This window comes from Anser cygnoides, chromosome Z, assembly GCF_040182565.1.
Source record: "Anser cygnoides isolate HZ-2024a breed goose chromosome Z, Taihu_goose_T2T_genome, whole genome shotgun sequence".
Taxonomy (NCBI): domain Eukaryota; kingdom Metazoa; phylum Chordata; class Aves; order Anseriformes; family Anatidae; genus Anser; species Anser cygnoides.
In genome coordinates, this window is record NC_089912.1 from 21,426,751 (window position 1) to 21,445,363 (window position 18,613).

General features: G+C 36.8%; 1 protein-coding gene across 1 annotated transcript in view; it reads left to right on the top strand.

The window, feature by feature from the left end:
* PRDM6 (PR/SET domain 6) overlaps window positions 1-16,818 on the top strand; it is an 81,226-nt gene extending 64,408 nt beyond the window's left edge. Inside the window, exons 7-8 of the mRNA XM_048048812.2 lie at window positions 5,396-5,572; window positions 12,499-16,818. Coding sequence (XP_047904769.1) covers window positions 5,396-5,572; window positions 12,499-12,613 — 292 coding nt within the window. The 3' untranslated portion in view covers window positions 12,614-16,818. The remainder of the gene's footprint in view (window positions 1-5,395; window positions 5,573-12,498) is intronic.
* Window positions 16,819-18,613: the final 1,795 nt, after the last annotated feature.

An 18,613-nucleotide genomic window follows, 5' to 3' on the forward strand; every position in this document is an offset into this window, starting at 1 on the left:
ACATCTCCAAAAAGACAAACAAAAAGTAAATATGAGCAAGAGTTGTCTATTTCTGTTTATAGAGTGCTACGGAATATTGCTCAATTAAAGTAAACATCATGCTGAATTTAATGCTTGTTCTTGCATAATCTTTTCACAAAGGTTTGCAAACTCCCAGTACTTGTAGTTAATAATAACAAAGGGTGTACAGAGTAGCACCTCTCCCTGACAGCTTCAAAAGTTTGACAACACTTACTCACTCTAACTTTCTGGTTTTGTTAGCTCCTCCACAAACATTTGTAAAAGGCAATCCTAGAATCCCCAGTGGGCTCAGCTTCCCTGTATGTGCTGATGCTTGGTGCATGAAGTGCTCAGGGCTGTAGCCTTGCTGCGTAAGCAGAACACCACAGCAGCAGGGGTTGCAGAGTTGGGTCCAGATTTAGTGAATGTAACCCACTCATGGTCACACTGATGCTAGGAACACTTCAGTGTGCAAGCTAGAAGTACCATTAGGTGTCAATGTGTTCTACAGACTGTTAGTTCAACTTGTTAGAAGACGACCTCCCTCCAAAATATGTTTCTGTTCAGAAAACTGTGAGCTAGTTTCTCTGGCTGCAGTCGTGCTCTTTATCACTGGTTACTGCATGTTTTAGAGCTTCTTGAAGTCTGGTCTTGAAAACCGGTGCTCGTAGCATTTCAGCACTCTCTGCTTTCATTTCTACCAGAGGCTGTGGTGTGACAGTTTCCCCTGCAGTGCCATGAAACCCTGCCTTGGGCTGAATGGCATGTTTTGTTGCTGGGCTCAGTGTGCCACACTCTGACACTGACAACAATCACATTGTTTTCTTCTCAGCCCTCAACAATAAGAAAAGCACCTTTAACTGCCTGTCAGTCTCTCTTCTTTCAGTTGGTGTTTTTCTAGGCTTTTACAAAAGGGAAAACCAGCAGCAATATGCTAGTTCGTCTCTCTGAAGTGACAGTGTTTCAGTGTAGAGTTACAGGTATTCAGAAATTCACCATTATGAGGAACTCATCTCCTAAATATTGCATTGGCATTCCACATGACCCCTGAAAACAGCAACTTTGGTTCTGAGGAGGCCTCACCAGAAACCAGTTCATCATAAAGGAAAGAATCTGAAAATTCAGTGGAAAATAATTATAAGATTTTTCAGGATTATAAAAATTCAGTGCACCTTAAGCATGCTTCATAAGAATTTATGATTTAGAAAATATATTTATACTGGCTGGATGTACTTAAGAGTTAGGGGTTAGAAAGTACATTGTTCCAGCAGAGGAATGGTAAAAGATAAATAATCAGAGGGATATATTGTTTTTGCTAAATGAAAATCTAAAAATAATCAGTCTAAATGTACAATTGTCTGTCAGCAGCTATTCCAGATGTAGAGAAATGGATTTTTTACATTGTTATGTCCTAACATGTTGCCTACCTGCTGCATGAGCTTTGGTGATGCTCAATAAGCCTTATGGGGAACATGACATTTGGACTGGTCATGTACAAGATGAAATTTCTCGTAGAAAAATTCAGTACAAAAAGCATATGACACGAAAAGACACCATCACCACAGGGCAAAATCATTTAAGAGATTTTCTTAATTAGGGAGCAAAAAATATTCTTGACTGCTTTCATTTTGAAAACACAACTTGAAAACCTTGGAAAAGCTCAAAATTTAAATAACTGCAAAACCTCAAAACCATTACATTACAGACATTCCCTCTTGAATTTCACTTTAGTGGGCCATCATATGGTCAGGAACTGTAAGATTAGGCTTCTAGAAAATGCTGATGTATGCAACACAGTAGTAAAGATACATAACTGATTGATGGTCCATGTGGTCAATGACAAGTGTAATTTTTCTAACATGAGAGTTTGGTTCTAGATATCCTTCCTTTAAGCTTAGACATGAACTAGGAGAATATGTAGGTAGGCAGCTAATGAGAAACATTAGAACTGCTTTGGACAGATGTCAGCACATCACTTTTATCAGCACATTGCTATACATCAAATTAGCTGTCCTTAAATGTAACTTCCTTAAAAATACTAAATGAGAAGATTTTGGTCAGGGTTGATTTACATCTGGAAGGGCCTACAAGATCCTTTGTAAAAATAAATAAAAACATTCAATGATGAAGAGATTCAAAACCATGTTGTTCCTGGTACATGATAGTTGAAGAATAATTTTTTATAGAAAAAAATATTTCTTCAGACAGTCAGCATGTACTTTCAAGCCCTGGTACACCTGTTTTTATCAAACCAGTTACCTTCATGCTTGCAAATATCCCCATACATCTGCAGAGAAATATTTTAGGTATGTAGGCTTTTATATATGAACTGACTGACATCCATTTTGCTTGATCATTAATTTTCTGGAACATCAGTATGCATCATGGCCATGACACAGCTATGTTTATATTCACTTGCATACTCACTAGCTCAAGAAGGTACGACATATTCTAAGTAATTCCAGTGGGAATTAGCTTTTCTGGGCTGGGGCCACAATCAGCCTAGCAACACATCATTGCAAAAACCACCTGTGATGAACAGTGTTTTTGTCACTTTGTCCCTTCTGCCTGTAGCCTTCTAAGATCACCAGAGATCACCATCTTAATTCAGTGTCCCAATGCAGACAAAGTGATGGCAGAAGACATGATTGTTACATCAAAGACAGACGTGCTCTGCCCACGTCAATGTATTCACTAAACCACTCATTGCTCATGTCCAGTTGTTCTGCACCACTTTTTTTTTTTTTAAAGTATTGATTTTATTTTCCGTCAAGAAAAAAAATTCTGAACACAGTAAAATGGTTACCAGAGGAGGGAAAAAAAGGAAAAAAAAAAAGACAACTTTTCTACTTATTGAAAGTCTTTTTTTTGCTATTGAAAAAATAGTGTAGTATCCAAAATTTGTGAAAATTTGGCATATTTTGAATCTGTCTACTGTATAAATTAGATATGGCATTTTTAAATTGTTATAGTACTTCAATGCCTATATAAGCTTTCCTTTTAAAATGAGCTGTTTAATACGTCATACATCTAGCCTGAAAAAATTACTTATTCTGCCCACTTCATTCTTAATCAGAATCGCATGTGTATAAATTGGAGAAATGTATCTGCCAAAAGAGTAGGTTAACTTCTTTAAGAGCTGTTCTGCCAAGACATGGATGAATGGAAAAAATGCAGTCTAAGTAATCTAATAATAGGTAATTTTTTACAGGGCTCTTTGTCTTGAGCATCAGCCAGTGAAATTTATTCTGAGTATATTAATATCCTTTGAAAACAAGGATATTTAAACTCAAAATTTATTTTGAGCCAGTGTAGGTGGTAAAAAGATCTTACTTGGTATCACAATGTTCACTGATAGCAGGCTTGGAATTTCAACAATTTACATGCAAGTTACAGTGTGACTTTTCAGAATATGAAATTAATCACTTTGACTGTTAAAAAAGAAAGAAAGAAAGAAAAAAAATTAATTGGTTTTATGTAGTGTTGTATCATTTATTGTGGTAGCTGTTAAAAATAGATAACCAGAGGCTAATAGATGTTAATGGTCCCTTTCACTATTAAAAAAATCAATGTTTCTTGGATACAGAATATCTTAATGTGTTCTTTTTCCTTAAAAGTTTTTGATTTGAAAATGTCTAAACAAATAAGTCTGCATTCACAAATCATCTTTGTTTTACCAGCACTTGAAATTTCATGTCAACTTTGATAAATATTTTCTGTGCAAATTAACCATGCGCTTGCAGAGAGAAGACCAGCAAACATATTACTGCTTGTCTTCCAATAAGGAAAACAGATATTCAGTACTTACTTTTTTTTTTTTTTTCCTCTTTAAAATATTATTTTGCATATATTCATATTTTTAAGGGCTGTATCATCCAGGTTATCCTGTCCTATCCATAGGTTTTACATATTTCTTTCAAACTTGTTGGAGAGCAGTTAGATTTTCAAATGTAAGTAATTAAAATTGTAAGCTATTGAGTTATTGACCGATACTGAGCTATTAATCAAGCTAAAAAATTCTACAATCAGGGTTCAGTGCTCTGAAGCACTGTAAAATAATAGTATTTGTGTTCAGTGATGCAAGTAGCCACAATTAAGCAGTTCACTTGACAAATGAGATAGTTCACTTTATTTTGCACTTAATTGAATTGTACATGCTTGGTCACCATTGTCCCCTTCTCTATAGTTTTGGTTTCTAGCCATTTAAGCATACACATTTATTAAAGAGAGAGCAATTAAGTTGGTGGTTGCCATTGGCTCTTGAGATGCAGACATCAAGAGCTGTGTTTAAAATGTTCTACAGGGTAAATATCCAAATCCCACCCCAACCCTCTCCCTCTCCTGGATTTTTAGTTTCCTTAACAAAAAGTTTGAGGAACATGTAGGACTCTGTCACTAACTTATATGAAATACGAAAAGAAAAAAAAATGTAGTATGTTGATATTAAATCACTTTTTACAAAACAGAAATATATAGATACAGTTTCTTTATACTTAATTTCAGTTAGCACAGGTATTTGCATTTCAGAAGTCCTGTCTCACTTTGCTGTCTTGTATTCTTTTCTTTCCGTGTTTACAGTGTGTTTGTTATGATTCTGAATTTGTAACATCTCAGTCAGGTTTGTTTGTTTGTTATATTTGTTTTTAACAAGCTGTGATGTTGAAAACCTAATTTATGGGTTCCATTTCAAGATCAAATAAAGACATTTTCAGTCTGGGTGGGAGAAACCTGTTAATTAAATTAAAATATTTTCAATAGCAGTAAGAAAATAGAAAATAGAAAAGAAAATTAAAAAATTGTAAACAAGGTGGTTAATTTTTCCAATGTCTTTCATTGCAAATTTGATCTCAAAAATAAAATAAAATAAAATAATAAAAATAAAAAATAAACAAAACAAAACAAAACAAAACAAAACAAAATAGATTCCTCCAAATCAGTATGAAGACTTTCACTACAAGCAGTTATAGAATCCCTGTTGAACATATTTGCAACAACCAGAATATTTGTAAGTAAGACTATAGCAGGCACCAATAGTCAGAGATCTTCCTAAGCCTCTTAACTCTGATGTATGAGGAATTTTCTGTCAATCAAACCACTCTGAGTTTGGGAAAATAAGCAAAGCATCTAATGTGTAGTGCTGGTTCACTAGCTTGCTGAATTCTGTTTTATGGGCCATCGCGCCCACAGACTGTCAGGTGATTCCTGCGCAAGTATTTTACATTTGCTAAAGAAGTCATGAAGATTTGGGTATGTGTCTCCCAAGAAAACCCCAAAGAACTGCCCCCGCAGCTCTCTTTGGAAATTCCTGGGAAGACCAGATGTTCCTGCCCACGTCGTTTTTGACTTGGGATGACAGGGCTCACTGACAGCGTGGTGTTTCCCTTTCCCATTGCAGGCCCTACCAGTGCGGCCACTGCTCCCAGTCTTTCTCGCAGCCATCGGAGCTGAGGAACCACGTCGTTACGCACTCCAGTGACAGGCCTTTCAAGTGTGGCTACTGTGGCCGGGCCTTTGCTGGTGCTACTACACTCAACAACCACATCCGGACACACACTGGGGAAAAGCCCTTCAAGTAAGTACTTGAAGCCAGCAGCATTTGCCTGCTGTGATTAGAGAGGGAAGCGCATAGCTGCTGCTCACTAGCACCACCAGTCTGCACCAGCACATGGGAGAGGCTGTCAGGAAAGCCATGGCCAGATAAATCCATTTATGTTGCAACTAAAATCAGAATTAAAGGTTTGTTTTCAGGTGCCTTGCAGGCCCAGAGCAATTTCCTGTCCTCTGATGAGAATTTGGTTGTTTTAATTAAACAACAAGGTACTGCCAGAGAACCATAGCTGAAAATACAGTGAAGATTGGGACAGGCTATACTGCAAGAAGGTTTTAGGTTTCTCTGAGGCAGAGGTAGCTGGAGTTTCACATGAGAGCTAATTTGGATCTGGTTAAATATGAGGATGGGGAAGGAGAAGGGGAATATACATCTTTTTTTTGGCCTCAGAACCACTGCATAGAAAATGCAACTCTGTCTTCTGGCATAATTTTGGTCAGATTATAATAATAAATTGTTAGTGTTTAGCTATCCAAAATATTTTTAAAAAGGAAACATTGCCTGATCAAGACTTTTTTAATTAAACAGACTCTGCTGACTTCTGCAGTTTCTGTTGATTGAAATTAAAGTCAAGCAGACATCTGAGTCTCAAAAGCTTTCTCTTCTCTACCCTCACCTCCAGCAACAGCAAAGCTGATCCAAGTCATTACTTTCTGTTATGCAAGGCTCTGCCTACCCAACAAGAGATATTCTCCAAGGCGGAATGCACCTTTTCTATATTTGCGTCTGTGTCTTTACTGAACTGGCAGGCACAAAATTTATGTTTACTGTAGCTGGAACAATCCCACTGTGGCAGAAAAATAATATATCAATACCAAGGCATGAAGTGTTGATATCACTTCTTTGAAAACTGCCTAGAAGAAAAGGGAGTAAGTGTGGGAGAAGGTGAGCCTCTCCCAGCTCGCCAAGGACTGCCTGTCCCCAGTTTACTTTTCTCCCTTTGTCTTTCTTTTCCACTTTTGCCATACTGTGCCCCACGTCTGGTTAGTGTAAGCAAGCTCGGCCTTGGGGCCTGTCAGAACCCCTCATAACAAGCTCAGCAGTGATATGGGTGCTTTGCCTCCATATATGGCTGAGAGGAAGTGTGGCCTCGACCGTGTCTGTGCTGGGGGCAAGGGGACAGAGCCCGGAGACACACTCCGCATAGCCAGAACAGAAGAGTTTGCATACCAGAAATCGTGGCTGGGAGAGCCCTGTAGGTGGCAAAACGTGGAAACGTGGAGCATCTCAGCAAGGACTCCACCAGAGCCGGTCTGCTGAATGCTGAGAGCCCACGGAAAGTCAGCCAAAAATAGTGAGAGCAATCAGATTGATTTTATCTAGTTGCTGTGTAAATAGATTTTAGTAATTAATGGAAGAGGTTTCCGGGTCAAAATGGAAAATAGATTTCTTTTAATGTTAAGGTGTTACTTATGTGTAACCTTGTTGACTCCACTTAATTTTTTTCTTTAACATTCTGTTTTTGTCATGTTTCCAATAGATCTGCTATTTTGCCCCATTTAGAGTCATTATTTTTCCCCTTTAGTTTAGTAGTTTTTCCCCTTCTCCAAAATAGTCTTGACTACAGTACAATGTCATCTGTGGGAAAAAAAAAAAAAAAAAGTCTTAATATATGTACTACAATTAACCAGCAATCTGGGATTTGTTTGTTTGTTTGTTTGTTTCACACTGCTTATGCTGAAGTATTTATGTACACTGGGATGTATCTGCCTTTTCTTAAAGTCACAGGTTAGAGCAACAAAAAATATGGGTGCTTTGTATTGCTGCTTTATGATGCATGTAAATGGTGTAATTTATCATTCTTTTAGGGTTTTATTTAGTTCCTTCTTTAAATTCAAGAAACAACGATTCCACTTTCTCTCTGGAAGACTCATTGAAACATTTGGAGTAATATGACTAGTAATTTCACATGAAGCTAAAACTGGAGCTGCCATTCTTCCTGTCCCTGGTAGTCAGATAAGGGGATGCAGATGCCCTGATCCTGCAAGCTGTTCAAAGGGCAGATTTGCCTCCCATGGAGGACTGCTTCTGTTTGGGGGAGGAGAGACAGAAAACTTTTTCAGAAATTGATCCCCTGTCTCTGCTGGAGCAAAAAGATATAGCTGCAGCTCACCTTGGTGTCTCCTCTCCATTTAGATCCTCCTTTCTAAGGGAGAGATCCCAGACCTCGTAATAAGTAAGCTTAGGAAAAAAAATAGTAAAATAAAATAATAAATAATATATATATATATATCAAATTTTAGTAACAGGAACCATAAATGAGACAAATAATATTTCTATATCTTGATCATGAAATTTTTGTTTACAAAGGGATTTTGAGGTGTTCTATACTTCAGAAAAGGTCTGTATTCATGGCAAGGTACATACTTGTATTAAATAACACTACTACTATTAACAAGAAAGACCATGCAGGGAAAGTGCTAAATTACTTAAATTCTAGCTAAATTGTTTTAAAAATAACAGGCATCATTTTAAATGCATTAGTAAGTTCAATTTCATGGGTGAAAATGGGCAGCCAACCGAACAGTTAATGTGCATCTTCTGTGAATGGAATCTCAGTATTTCTAATGCAGTAAGACAGCTGTGTTTGTAAGTGGTATTTGGACAAATTATAGTGTGCATGGATTAGGCAGGCAATGTCAAACACTGAGTGTATGTTGTGAGCGTATTGTTTCAAAGGTACATTTGATAGAGGGTGAAAGTATTTTAAAATATTTCAAATAATTTCTTATTTAAGAGTCAGTCTGTGATTGGTTAAAAAGTTTTAGATGTGAGATGACACTTTCTTTGTAGTTCCTAGTTAGCTTAGTACGTATGGTGGAAGACTTTTCTATTTGCTTTTTCTTATAGATAACAATGCTAAGTGAGGTTATCTGTAGTCAAAGCTTTAGTTGCATTGCCTAGACTGCAGGTCCAGTTAGAAGGGATTTCTTTTCATGTCATCACAAGCTATCAACTCACCATTGCAAAGTTTTTGTGTATTCTTATCTTACTGAAGACTCCACTATGGCTGCTAGTGGCTGGAAACAAAGCTCTCAAGCAAATTAAAAGGTAGGAGAAAAAGGGAAATTATTGGCTATCCTCATTTTCTTAAATTCTTCCCCCTCAGCATCTCCTATTTCAGAAAAATTAAAGGTTATTTAAAGGACCTGCCTGCAGAGTCAGGGCTATGCAAACATGTAATTTTCAGGAGTCAACCAAAAATAATGGGAAGAAAGATTCTGTCAGGTTGGGATAAGCCAGGTGTTTTTCACTTTTCTGACTGAAATGCAAAATTGTGGAACTGTCATTTCAGACTGAACATGAATGTTTTACCTGCAGTGACACCTCAGCTTCCCCCCCCCCTTTTTTTTTTCAAAACTCTTCCAAATTACTTTAAAATTTAGTGTTAAATGTAATTCTTGAATAAAATCTTACAACATTTTCAAACTATCCAATGAGAATATTTTTTTCCTAAAATAGACCCTCAGTGTTTTCTTCACATGAAACCTTTCACAGAGGTTGACATAAACTTGGGAATTACGCAAATCCTGATTATAATTCTCAGTGTCAATACTGTAAAAACACTATAAAGCAAACAAAAAGACCAGCGAAGGCTAGTTAACCAAACTGAGAAGACCTGGTACCTCAAAAATCCCCTAAAATATTGATGTTCATGTTGTTTATGAATTTAAGAGCCATTTTGTTCACTACATCCCCTCAAACAAGCAAATCGTATAGAGAAGCCTTATAGTAGAATGAAGTCTTGTGTATGATGAGGCTGACTGTTGTGGTACAACAGTGCTGCTTATAAATAAATGAAGGCACGTGCACGTTGTAAAAAATGGTAACATGGACCCAGTTGTCACTGATGTCATCTAATTGTGTGAGGAGTTTTAAATTGCTTCTTTGAATCTACCTTGTGGCTGTTTAAATTATTCCCAAATGCCATCAGATGGGTTAAGTGGAAATCAAGTGGCCACTGAGTTAATGGGTAGTTTTATTACCAATACTTGTATTGGTACTTGAGGCTTAATCAAAATTTTGGCATTAGCCTAAGAACCAGGCTTGGGCTCAGTCTCCGTGATTACTTTTGTGAGCTCCTATAGCAGAGGTGGACTCTTATTTCCTTTTTTACTCTTTTGGTTGCTATTATATCTTCCAGGACAACGTTAAACATATGTGGCTTGTAATACAGAAACACTCATGCACAAACATGCGTGCACATGCTACCCAGACTCATAGACATGGTTACTGAGGTAGTTATTCTGCTACAATAGGCTGGGAAAGGATGGTTTTCAGAGGGGAAGTATAATAGTTCAGCAGAAAGAATATTTTTGGATTTCCTCCCATTCCCACCTGCTGCGAGGTAGTTATGATGAGTGAATGCTCTAACACAGTTGTCCTCACCTTTACAACCAGCTTGTATCTAGCAGCAACTTCTTTGGGTCACATTGAAGAGAGGAATCGGGGAGCTAATACCAGTCCCCGCCTGTAAGCCAAATACTTATATATCCAAAACCGTAATCCTTAATCACATCCTTTGCAAGTGCCTAGAAAATACCCTGCACCTTAGGTACTGTCTGAAGTATTACCCAGATATATGAGAGCTAGGGTAGAGCTAGGAGAGTTATATGCCTTGCCAAGGCTTTATTCTGAGTTGTATAGTGTAAGTTGTATAGTATAAAGACTGTATAGTGTAAACAGCATGGCCTGACCAACAGCAGAGCTTGGTATGCATGTCTCCTCTGTCCAAGGGCAAATGGCTGTAGCAACAGATTTATTCTTTTAGTGTCTCTCTAGCACCATGATACATCCTTCTTGTCTCTATCTGTATGAAAGTGTACCAGAACAGCCTTTAGCTTGGAAGGTAGAGCACCATCACCAGTAGAAGCTAGTGGATAAAGGATGGGAACTAACATTTTTAAGGAGTGCAGTGAGCCCTGTTCCAGAAAGAGTAAGGAAGTGTTCATGGCCAGTGGTTTTACTGAGTAGCACTATGTCTTTTGATAACCTTATAGTCTTTCTCTGATTCACATATGGCCCCTAGATGTCCTGACACGGTATATTGCATTCTTTTGACCCAGCACTTGGAGGTCAGCAGTTGCCGCACCTGATTTTGTAGGTTACTTTGAAACTGCACTGCTTACAGCTTGGTTAGGCAAGAATCCAAGCCTCCTATTACTCAGCAAGGAAAGCACTTGTCTTTGTAGACATCAAAATAACAAAACTATCAAGTTCAAGTAGATGGCAATATCTCACCCAGACAAAGTTAACCCCCCAGCCTTAAAATTGATTCTAATGCCTCTGTGATATATATATATATGTATATAAAAATAATATAATAATTTGCAAGTTTGTCAGGCAATGAAAGGTAGTATATTTTGACACACTAATCCAGTAACTAATCAGTTTTCTAATAAACAATCAGCAGTACACTAATGTGTCATCAGCACTTCAGGAGCTCTGGAGAGTGGATGATCTGCACATAGACGTTAATGAATACACCAAAAATCATTAAGTAATCAATACTTCTGAGTTATTTTCATTGAGCTGATAGGTCTGATACATTAAAGCTGACATTTTACATTTGTCAAGATCACAGTGCAGTTTTTAACAGTGGAACAGGCTACTAAAAATATTCCATGAAAGACGATCAAAGAAACACAACTTTAAAATGTTGACATTTTAGATTGGTACAGTAACTTGGATGAATGAGTCTGTAATGTCTGTGCTAAGTGCTCCTGAAACAGAACTTTCTTACTGAACTTCACTTGAGTGAAGAACATTCCATAATTATGCATATGTGTAAATATCTTTCTTTTTTTTTTTTTTGTAAGCAGCTGGATCAGTGACAGTTCACTTTCTATAGCTCATATCATATGAATATTAACTAGCTGAGTCCATTGTTTTTCTCCTCCTTTGAAGGTGAAGAATTCATCATAAAGATGCTTTTATGATAATCTGCTCTGAAGATAAAACATCACACAAGACTGTTAAATCAAAGGTGGCTTTTGGAGTGAGTGCCATACAGGAAGGATCCACTGTATCTGTATTTGCAACTCATCAAACACCTTTATCTAGTGTTTGGAATGCAAATTAAGAGGATAGTATTTGGGGAATTAGATACGATAAATTCCCTTTTGTAGCAGAGAAAGGGGATTCATATCCCCCATCCTACTCCCTCAGAAATTCAATAGCTTTTTTAATGCATTCACATGTTATTTTTGATGGAGATTATAGCTATCTAAAGAGAGGACAGGGTAGAAAAAGAGAAGACATAAAAGACAGTGAGGCCAACACTGGTGGTTGGTATGAGTTCTTGCTCAACCCACAAACAGCGTGGATGTTTTCAGATAATTAAGTAACTAACTCTATATGTGGCTATTTAAAATGAACCCCAGTGCATAGTCAAATCAGATAAACAATGAGTTTTCTCTTGTTCTAACACTAAACGTTATTGCTCTGTGATTTCTCTTCCTCAAATAGGCAATTGTGGATTTTAAATTAGCAGAAGGTGAAATTCTATTTGTCATCAATTTCTCCGAGGGGTTACAGAGCAGAAAACTGCAGACAAGCTGCTTCTTTGATGGCTCACTCCTAAAAATCTCTTTTTGTTCTTTATCTATTTGAACTGACAGTGATCAGAGCTACAGCAGGACAGGCCTCTCTGGAGAAATCACCTTCCCCCTGTCTATTGACAGATTCCTCTGTTCTGAACCAGACAGGCCTTGTCCCATCATAGGCATCAAGGTCTTGGAAGTAGCCACCAATTAAACCTCTTGAGCCAGTAAAATCTGAAGCCACTTTTGAGTGTCTGTTTTGATTAGGCAGGATGAGACAAAGCCCATCACCCCCATCCCCCCCCAGAGCAGCTCCCTGGTCTCAATTTTCTCTCTTGCCTTCACCAGGTGCGAGAGGTGTGAGAGGAGCTTCACACAAGCCACCCAGCTGAGTCGACACCAGAGGATGCCCAATGAGTGCAAGCCAATAACAGAGAGCACAGAATCAATTGAAGTGGATTAACTGATTGACTGGTTGGAATTAAACTGCAAGGAAAGTCATGATTAAATGTCACGGACACTTAAGCAAAACCAAAGATTTCCTCTGAGCAACTTTCAATCAGTCCCAGAAAACCAAAAGCAGTAATAAAATAAGTAAGATGTTAAGAGATATTGATCCTGGCGTGAAAGTGAGACCAGGAAAGAGATTATTTATTTATGACTGGGGATGAGTCTTATTTCAATTGACAAGTTACTTGGGACTGTTAACATTTCAAGTCCCACCATGTATTGCTTTAATTCTAAAAGCCTTTATAACTGTTATTTAATACCAAAGTGAAGAATCTCAAGGGTTCTTCTGCCCGTAGTTCTGCCCGTAGTTATGACTGAGAATGCACATGGACTTGTTCATCGTTGCACCTTTTTTGTAGCATGATTCAAAAGACCCAGATGTAATCCTTAGATTTAGCTGGGCTGGGCTAATTTGATCTTGACATGGCTATAATAGAAATCAGTGTGTGGGTTGGGAAGTGATCAAGAGCTATATCTGGGTCAGTGTCAGCCTCCTCAGACCAAAGGGCATTTCATTTCCATAGTCTCATGCCTCACACTGTGTGCACTTTTTCATACAAGTAGTTTCATTCAACAACATTGCATTGGTACAGACATTCTTGAGGTGTTGGGTGGGGGTGGGTGGGGAAATAAAGGAATGTTGTATATCTGCAAATATACATTATGTAAAGAAGCCAGTAGTAAAACTATGTTAAACTAACACAGCTCTCAAATTCAGTCTAATGGGTTTGAAAGAGAGTCTACTAGCAAATTGTATTATGGGGAGCAAAATAGCAAGGTAAAGTTTATAAGTTTGGGTGATTGATTTAATTTCTTGCTTGTCTTTAGAAAATCTAATCAGAAATCCAAGCTATCATCCATTGATATTTTTATTCTGTTGGCTTGGGTCAAACTGAAAATGCTCCTGTATTAGGTGAAACTTTCAACATTCTTGGGCTGAGCTTCAAAAAAAAAAAACTAAATCTGAACTCAGATACCGTGTAAAAATCTTGGAGGCTTCATAGTATTCACTTTCATGGAGATTTGTCTGGTGCTGTTGTGAATAAAAGGAAGCCAAAATATTCCAGACGTTAATGAAAAAAGCTCAGATGTTGTTACATTGGTTGGATTTAGCAATTTTCAGTTACAATGGCTTTTTTCAAGCTTTTATCCTTGATTTACTTCAGATTTCATGATTTTGTCTAATGAAAGAATGTTTTTCACTTTTAAAGACCAGCAGTGTTTATATATTGATTGTCTCAATGCTAGAGATGTAGTTTGATAAAAATGCAAAATACCAAAAAAAAAAAATAGGAAAAAAAAAGGGCAAACTGTTCTGAGGTCATGTTATGTCATGAGGTAAACTGCAAAATAAATTTGGTGAGATTATAGGAAGTAAATCAGATTAGTTCACTTTTACACCAATACTAAGGTGCTGGGTGATTCATAAGGGCTCAGTTCATTATATCAGATATTTTTAAAACATTTAAGGGGAGGATTTTAAATGTACAGGAAACTAAGTATTCAGTTCTGTAAAAGGCTAGACAGAATAGCTACAAATTTAATCACACATTCAGACTATTTATGAATTTTGCAAAGAGCTCAAGCAGAAAAAAGAGCATACAGTAAAGTTCAAATACATTTAAAATGAATTTAAAATCTAAGGCATCCTTACTTCAGGATGTTCTTTTATTATGTTGCATAAACTACATAGCAGAGTCTGGAGTTTCCAAAGGTTTACAGGGAATAACTTCAGGAGTTACCGTTTTTGTGTTTGGCCATTAAAAATGTAAAAACACTGTGAAAAAAAGTGATTCTTATTATTGGTCTATCAAGTACCAGATTATCTTATGAAGAGGCTTTTGCCTTGTGAGTTTTTCAGCTCTGTTACTCAGTGGAGTGATATGGGGATTAAACAATTCAGACATCACTTGCCTGATTTTATCCTCCAAGCTATGATAAATTCTTAGCGACTATATAAATGTGTTGTTTTTTGATTTTGTTTTCTGTGTTGTGTTTTTTTGTTTGTTTGGTGTGTGTGTGTGTGTGTGTGTGTGTGTGTATGTTTTTCTTTTAGGTACAAGGAAGCATGGGAACCTGGGTAGGAAGAATGGTAACTCAAAGGTGACTATTTGAACATTATTATGTTCCTAGCAAGGCTAAAAAAAAAGAAAAAGAACAACTACAACCTGATCCACAGCCTTTCAAACCCTATCTCTTGGTAATTCACACCTTCCCTTATTTTGAAGACTTAATGTAAAGAAACGCCTTGGTGTGTCACCAGGTTTTAGTTAACATTTGAGCAGTAGCTATGGATCATTGCTGCAAGCAAAGAGATGTTCCCACAAAAAAACAGCTGAAATAGAGTTAAGTGGGAAAAGAGATATGTCATGCTCTGAAAAGCAGATGCAAGCTGTGTGTTAGGTCACTGACTTGTGCTGTTGCGTTATCTAAATGTACTCTCTTGTTCAGGAAGGTAGTGGTAGTGCAAACCACTCAGCCTCTTGCAGAGAGGGACTTTTATTTGAATCTGTAATGCAAATTGCACGTAAGTATGTGCTTACTGATATGCCAAGTTCCCTGCTGAATACAGATAGGCTTATTCATATGTTTTTAATTAAGCATGTGTCTAAGTGTTCTCCTGAATGGGCGTGAAATAAAGATCAATTATTTCAAGATTTTATTGGATTTTTTTTTTTTAAAGCACCAGAGTGGGATTTCTGCAGAACTTACATTTTCTTCCAAATAATTCTTTCTTGTGTAAATCACAATGTTGTGCCAGATTCCTAAGCACAATTTCAATTTTTGCATTATTTTATATATGGCACTTTCATAGCAGAGTTGGCAGCATACAAAAGCAATTCAGTGAAAACCCATGATTTCATAGTAGGTTTTTCTCAAGTAAAACATTTGGCATTTGGTTACAATATAGCAAACCTAAAACTAGCATGAACAATCTAAAATACATCCTAGATTTGGACTAAACAGAATCTAGTTCCTGTCTGCACTTCCTAAATGTTGAGTGAGTTTCTGCTCACATATCAATGGAACAACCATACATTTAGGTCTATTATGATTACAGTATCTGTTTGCACACAGTAAACTAAAGCAGTAAGTATAGTACAATTATCTTTAAATTTAATGATTATGTGCTTCCCTTTTCAGAACTTCTGAAGCATTTGGCATCTCTGTTTTGTAGCCTGGTAAATAAATACAAATGTTTCATTTTTTTCCTTTTTTTTTGTTGTTGTTTTGTTTTTGTCTAATCATGAACATATTTGAAGTTGTATTTAAAAATTACGTCAAGTTCTAATTTTGTCCAGTGTGTGGAATGAAATTTTTTACATTCATAAATTTATTCCTTTCAGAAAGACATTAGGTCCTTTATGAACCTGCAGTTATATACTGTAAATATGGTCATTTTAAATACAAATTGATTGTCTTCCTGAGAAAGAAAACCAAGCTGAGAATAATGTGATAATTAAAACACATTACATACTAGAAACTTACAAGCAATGGTGTATACATCTGTTATTTTCTTCTGATAACATCATCTCTCTTTTAGTTAATATTTATTATCTGTGTGATGCCATTAAGCTATGTGATGCTGTTTTATAGCTGACAAAATGATGTAGATTCTGAAGACTAAATAGGTGAATGTCCAAAAGTAAGTCCTCATTTGCTTTTGAGAGTTGTCAATTGCTATGACTTTATTTTATGCTATTTTATTTTTAACTTACTATTAGTGCACTCTTCTGTTCCATCCAAATTCTTTCTGTGTACATGTTTCCAGAAAATAAAATGTTCTGGGATAACATGAAGTATTTCTTTTTACAGTTTGTTGAGTTTTTGGAAGTTTTGACATGATAAACCGATCTGAAAAAGTGCATAAACACGCCCAATAGATGTAGAGTATGCTGAAGGGGTCCTCTGTTGTAGTAAAACAATAATGACACTGTAATTAGAAAGGTAAACAGCTTGCTTGCATTTTTTTTTTAATCCATAAAATTGCATCTTTTTTTACTGCAAAGGACCAATTGAGTCATGCATGTAGCTGTATTCTTGTGATATAAACTGTAAAGATTACATTGTGTTTAAATGAAAATAACATGCACACATTTAAAAAGAAGACAAAGACATGTAAATATATTTGATTAATAAAACATTTCTATTACCCTATCCTAAGTCTTTGTTTTATGTTAAGGTTAGCTATGGAATTTTTTGCATGCTATGCAGAAAAATGTATGCTTAAATGCAAGTGTATTGAAGGTATCTTCAAATAACGACAGTACGTTGTTGTGGTGTTCACTGAGTTTCCAAGAGGGCTGCAGCCTGGATGTTGCAAAATGATTTGCAGTGATAATAGAGAGCAAGTTCAGTTTTCTTGTGTCTGGAAGGTATTCTAACACTTCTATTGATGTAACAGCAAGAGAATAGTGCAGTTATATGCTCAGCCATATTTTGGAATTTATATGTATAGGTTTGTGACACAAATCATGTCATACTGTAACCTGTATTTTCTGTTCTGCATACGGAAGTGTGTGTTTTTATGGTTAACAGCCCGAGTCTTCTATAGCTACCCAAAGCCTGATTTACAAGGATCACCATCTAGTGGACTGAGACAGAATTTCAAAACTCCAGTTGTGATATTTGAGCTCATTTTTAAAAAATCATTCTAAAACCAAAGCTAAAAGCACTTGCCATGCTCCACTGCAAGGAACCTTCTGTGCCTTTTGTAACATTATTTCACTGCCATTGTGTATGTCAAGGAGCAGCGATTAGTACACTAAGTCACCCCTTGTTCCACTTGAAAAAATACCACTTGAGTATGAGAAAAATATGTCAGTTTCTGTCATTTTTCATGTTATATGACCTTTTACATAAGCACCAGAACCACCACGGTAGAATAATTGCACAAAACTACTGTACTTGAGAAAATACTCAGGTAAATTGCTCGGCAGACTGCCTGCTGGTTTGCAAGTAGCAAGGATAGTCAATCATTTGGGGCAAGTTTCTATACATGTAAGGAAAATTCTTTATAACAAAAAATTGTATTGAGTCACGCTGTATGAGATTATATCGCTAAACCTATGTAATCTGTCATGAGCTAATGAGACACAAATGTCTAAAGGGGGTGGCGGGTGAAGTCCTTTGGCTGATGGCCCAATCTGTGATATAAAATTATCCTGGGGTCCACCTTCTTGCAAACATTCTGGTACATAATTTAGAAGGGGTGAGGCTCAGGTCCGACAATATTTCTCTTTTAATTCATTTACTGAACTTTTTTAGTTGGGCTGAGGGTTGGTAGTTAGGTACCTCTTACTTCACTTCAGTGCTGTACTTCTTACTTCACTGTATGTATCTGAAATCTGGAGAATGTGAGATCTGAACTATGTATATCACTGAGATTTGGAGGTCATCTGCAGTATTCAAGTACAAGGTCACCAGCCAGGACCCCAGGGAAGAGCTGGTTTTGATGTTAAATTGTTGGGACTTTTTTCTAAACATGGTGGACACTTTCTCCCAAACATGTATGTAGAGATGAGCATTTTTCAAGTCACGGCACACATTATTTAGGTGGCTTCTTTGGCACCACTGAGCATCTGCTAGTTAAAACAAGTCCAGTGACTTCAGAACACAACAAATCGAAGTTATACTTGAACTGCTAACACACAGATAATGCTGCACTGTCATGTCCATGTATTTAATGTGTGTTCTCCCAACCTCATACTAGCTTATTTTTCTATGTGGTAAAGGGCAATCAGCAAAACATGTTGACACTTAACTTGGTCAATTCCATCTTCTATGGTTGTAAGGGATCCGTTAGCCTTCTATGGTTGTAGGCGATCTGATAACCTTCTGGAGTAGATTGATAATATAGGGGGGCTTAACATACCCTGTGGAGTATTGAAACAGAATACCAACAAATGCACATGCCTAAGAAGAGTATCTATAGACATCAGTAAAAATGTTC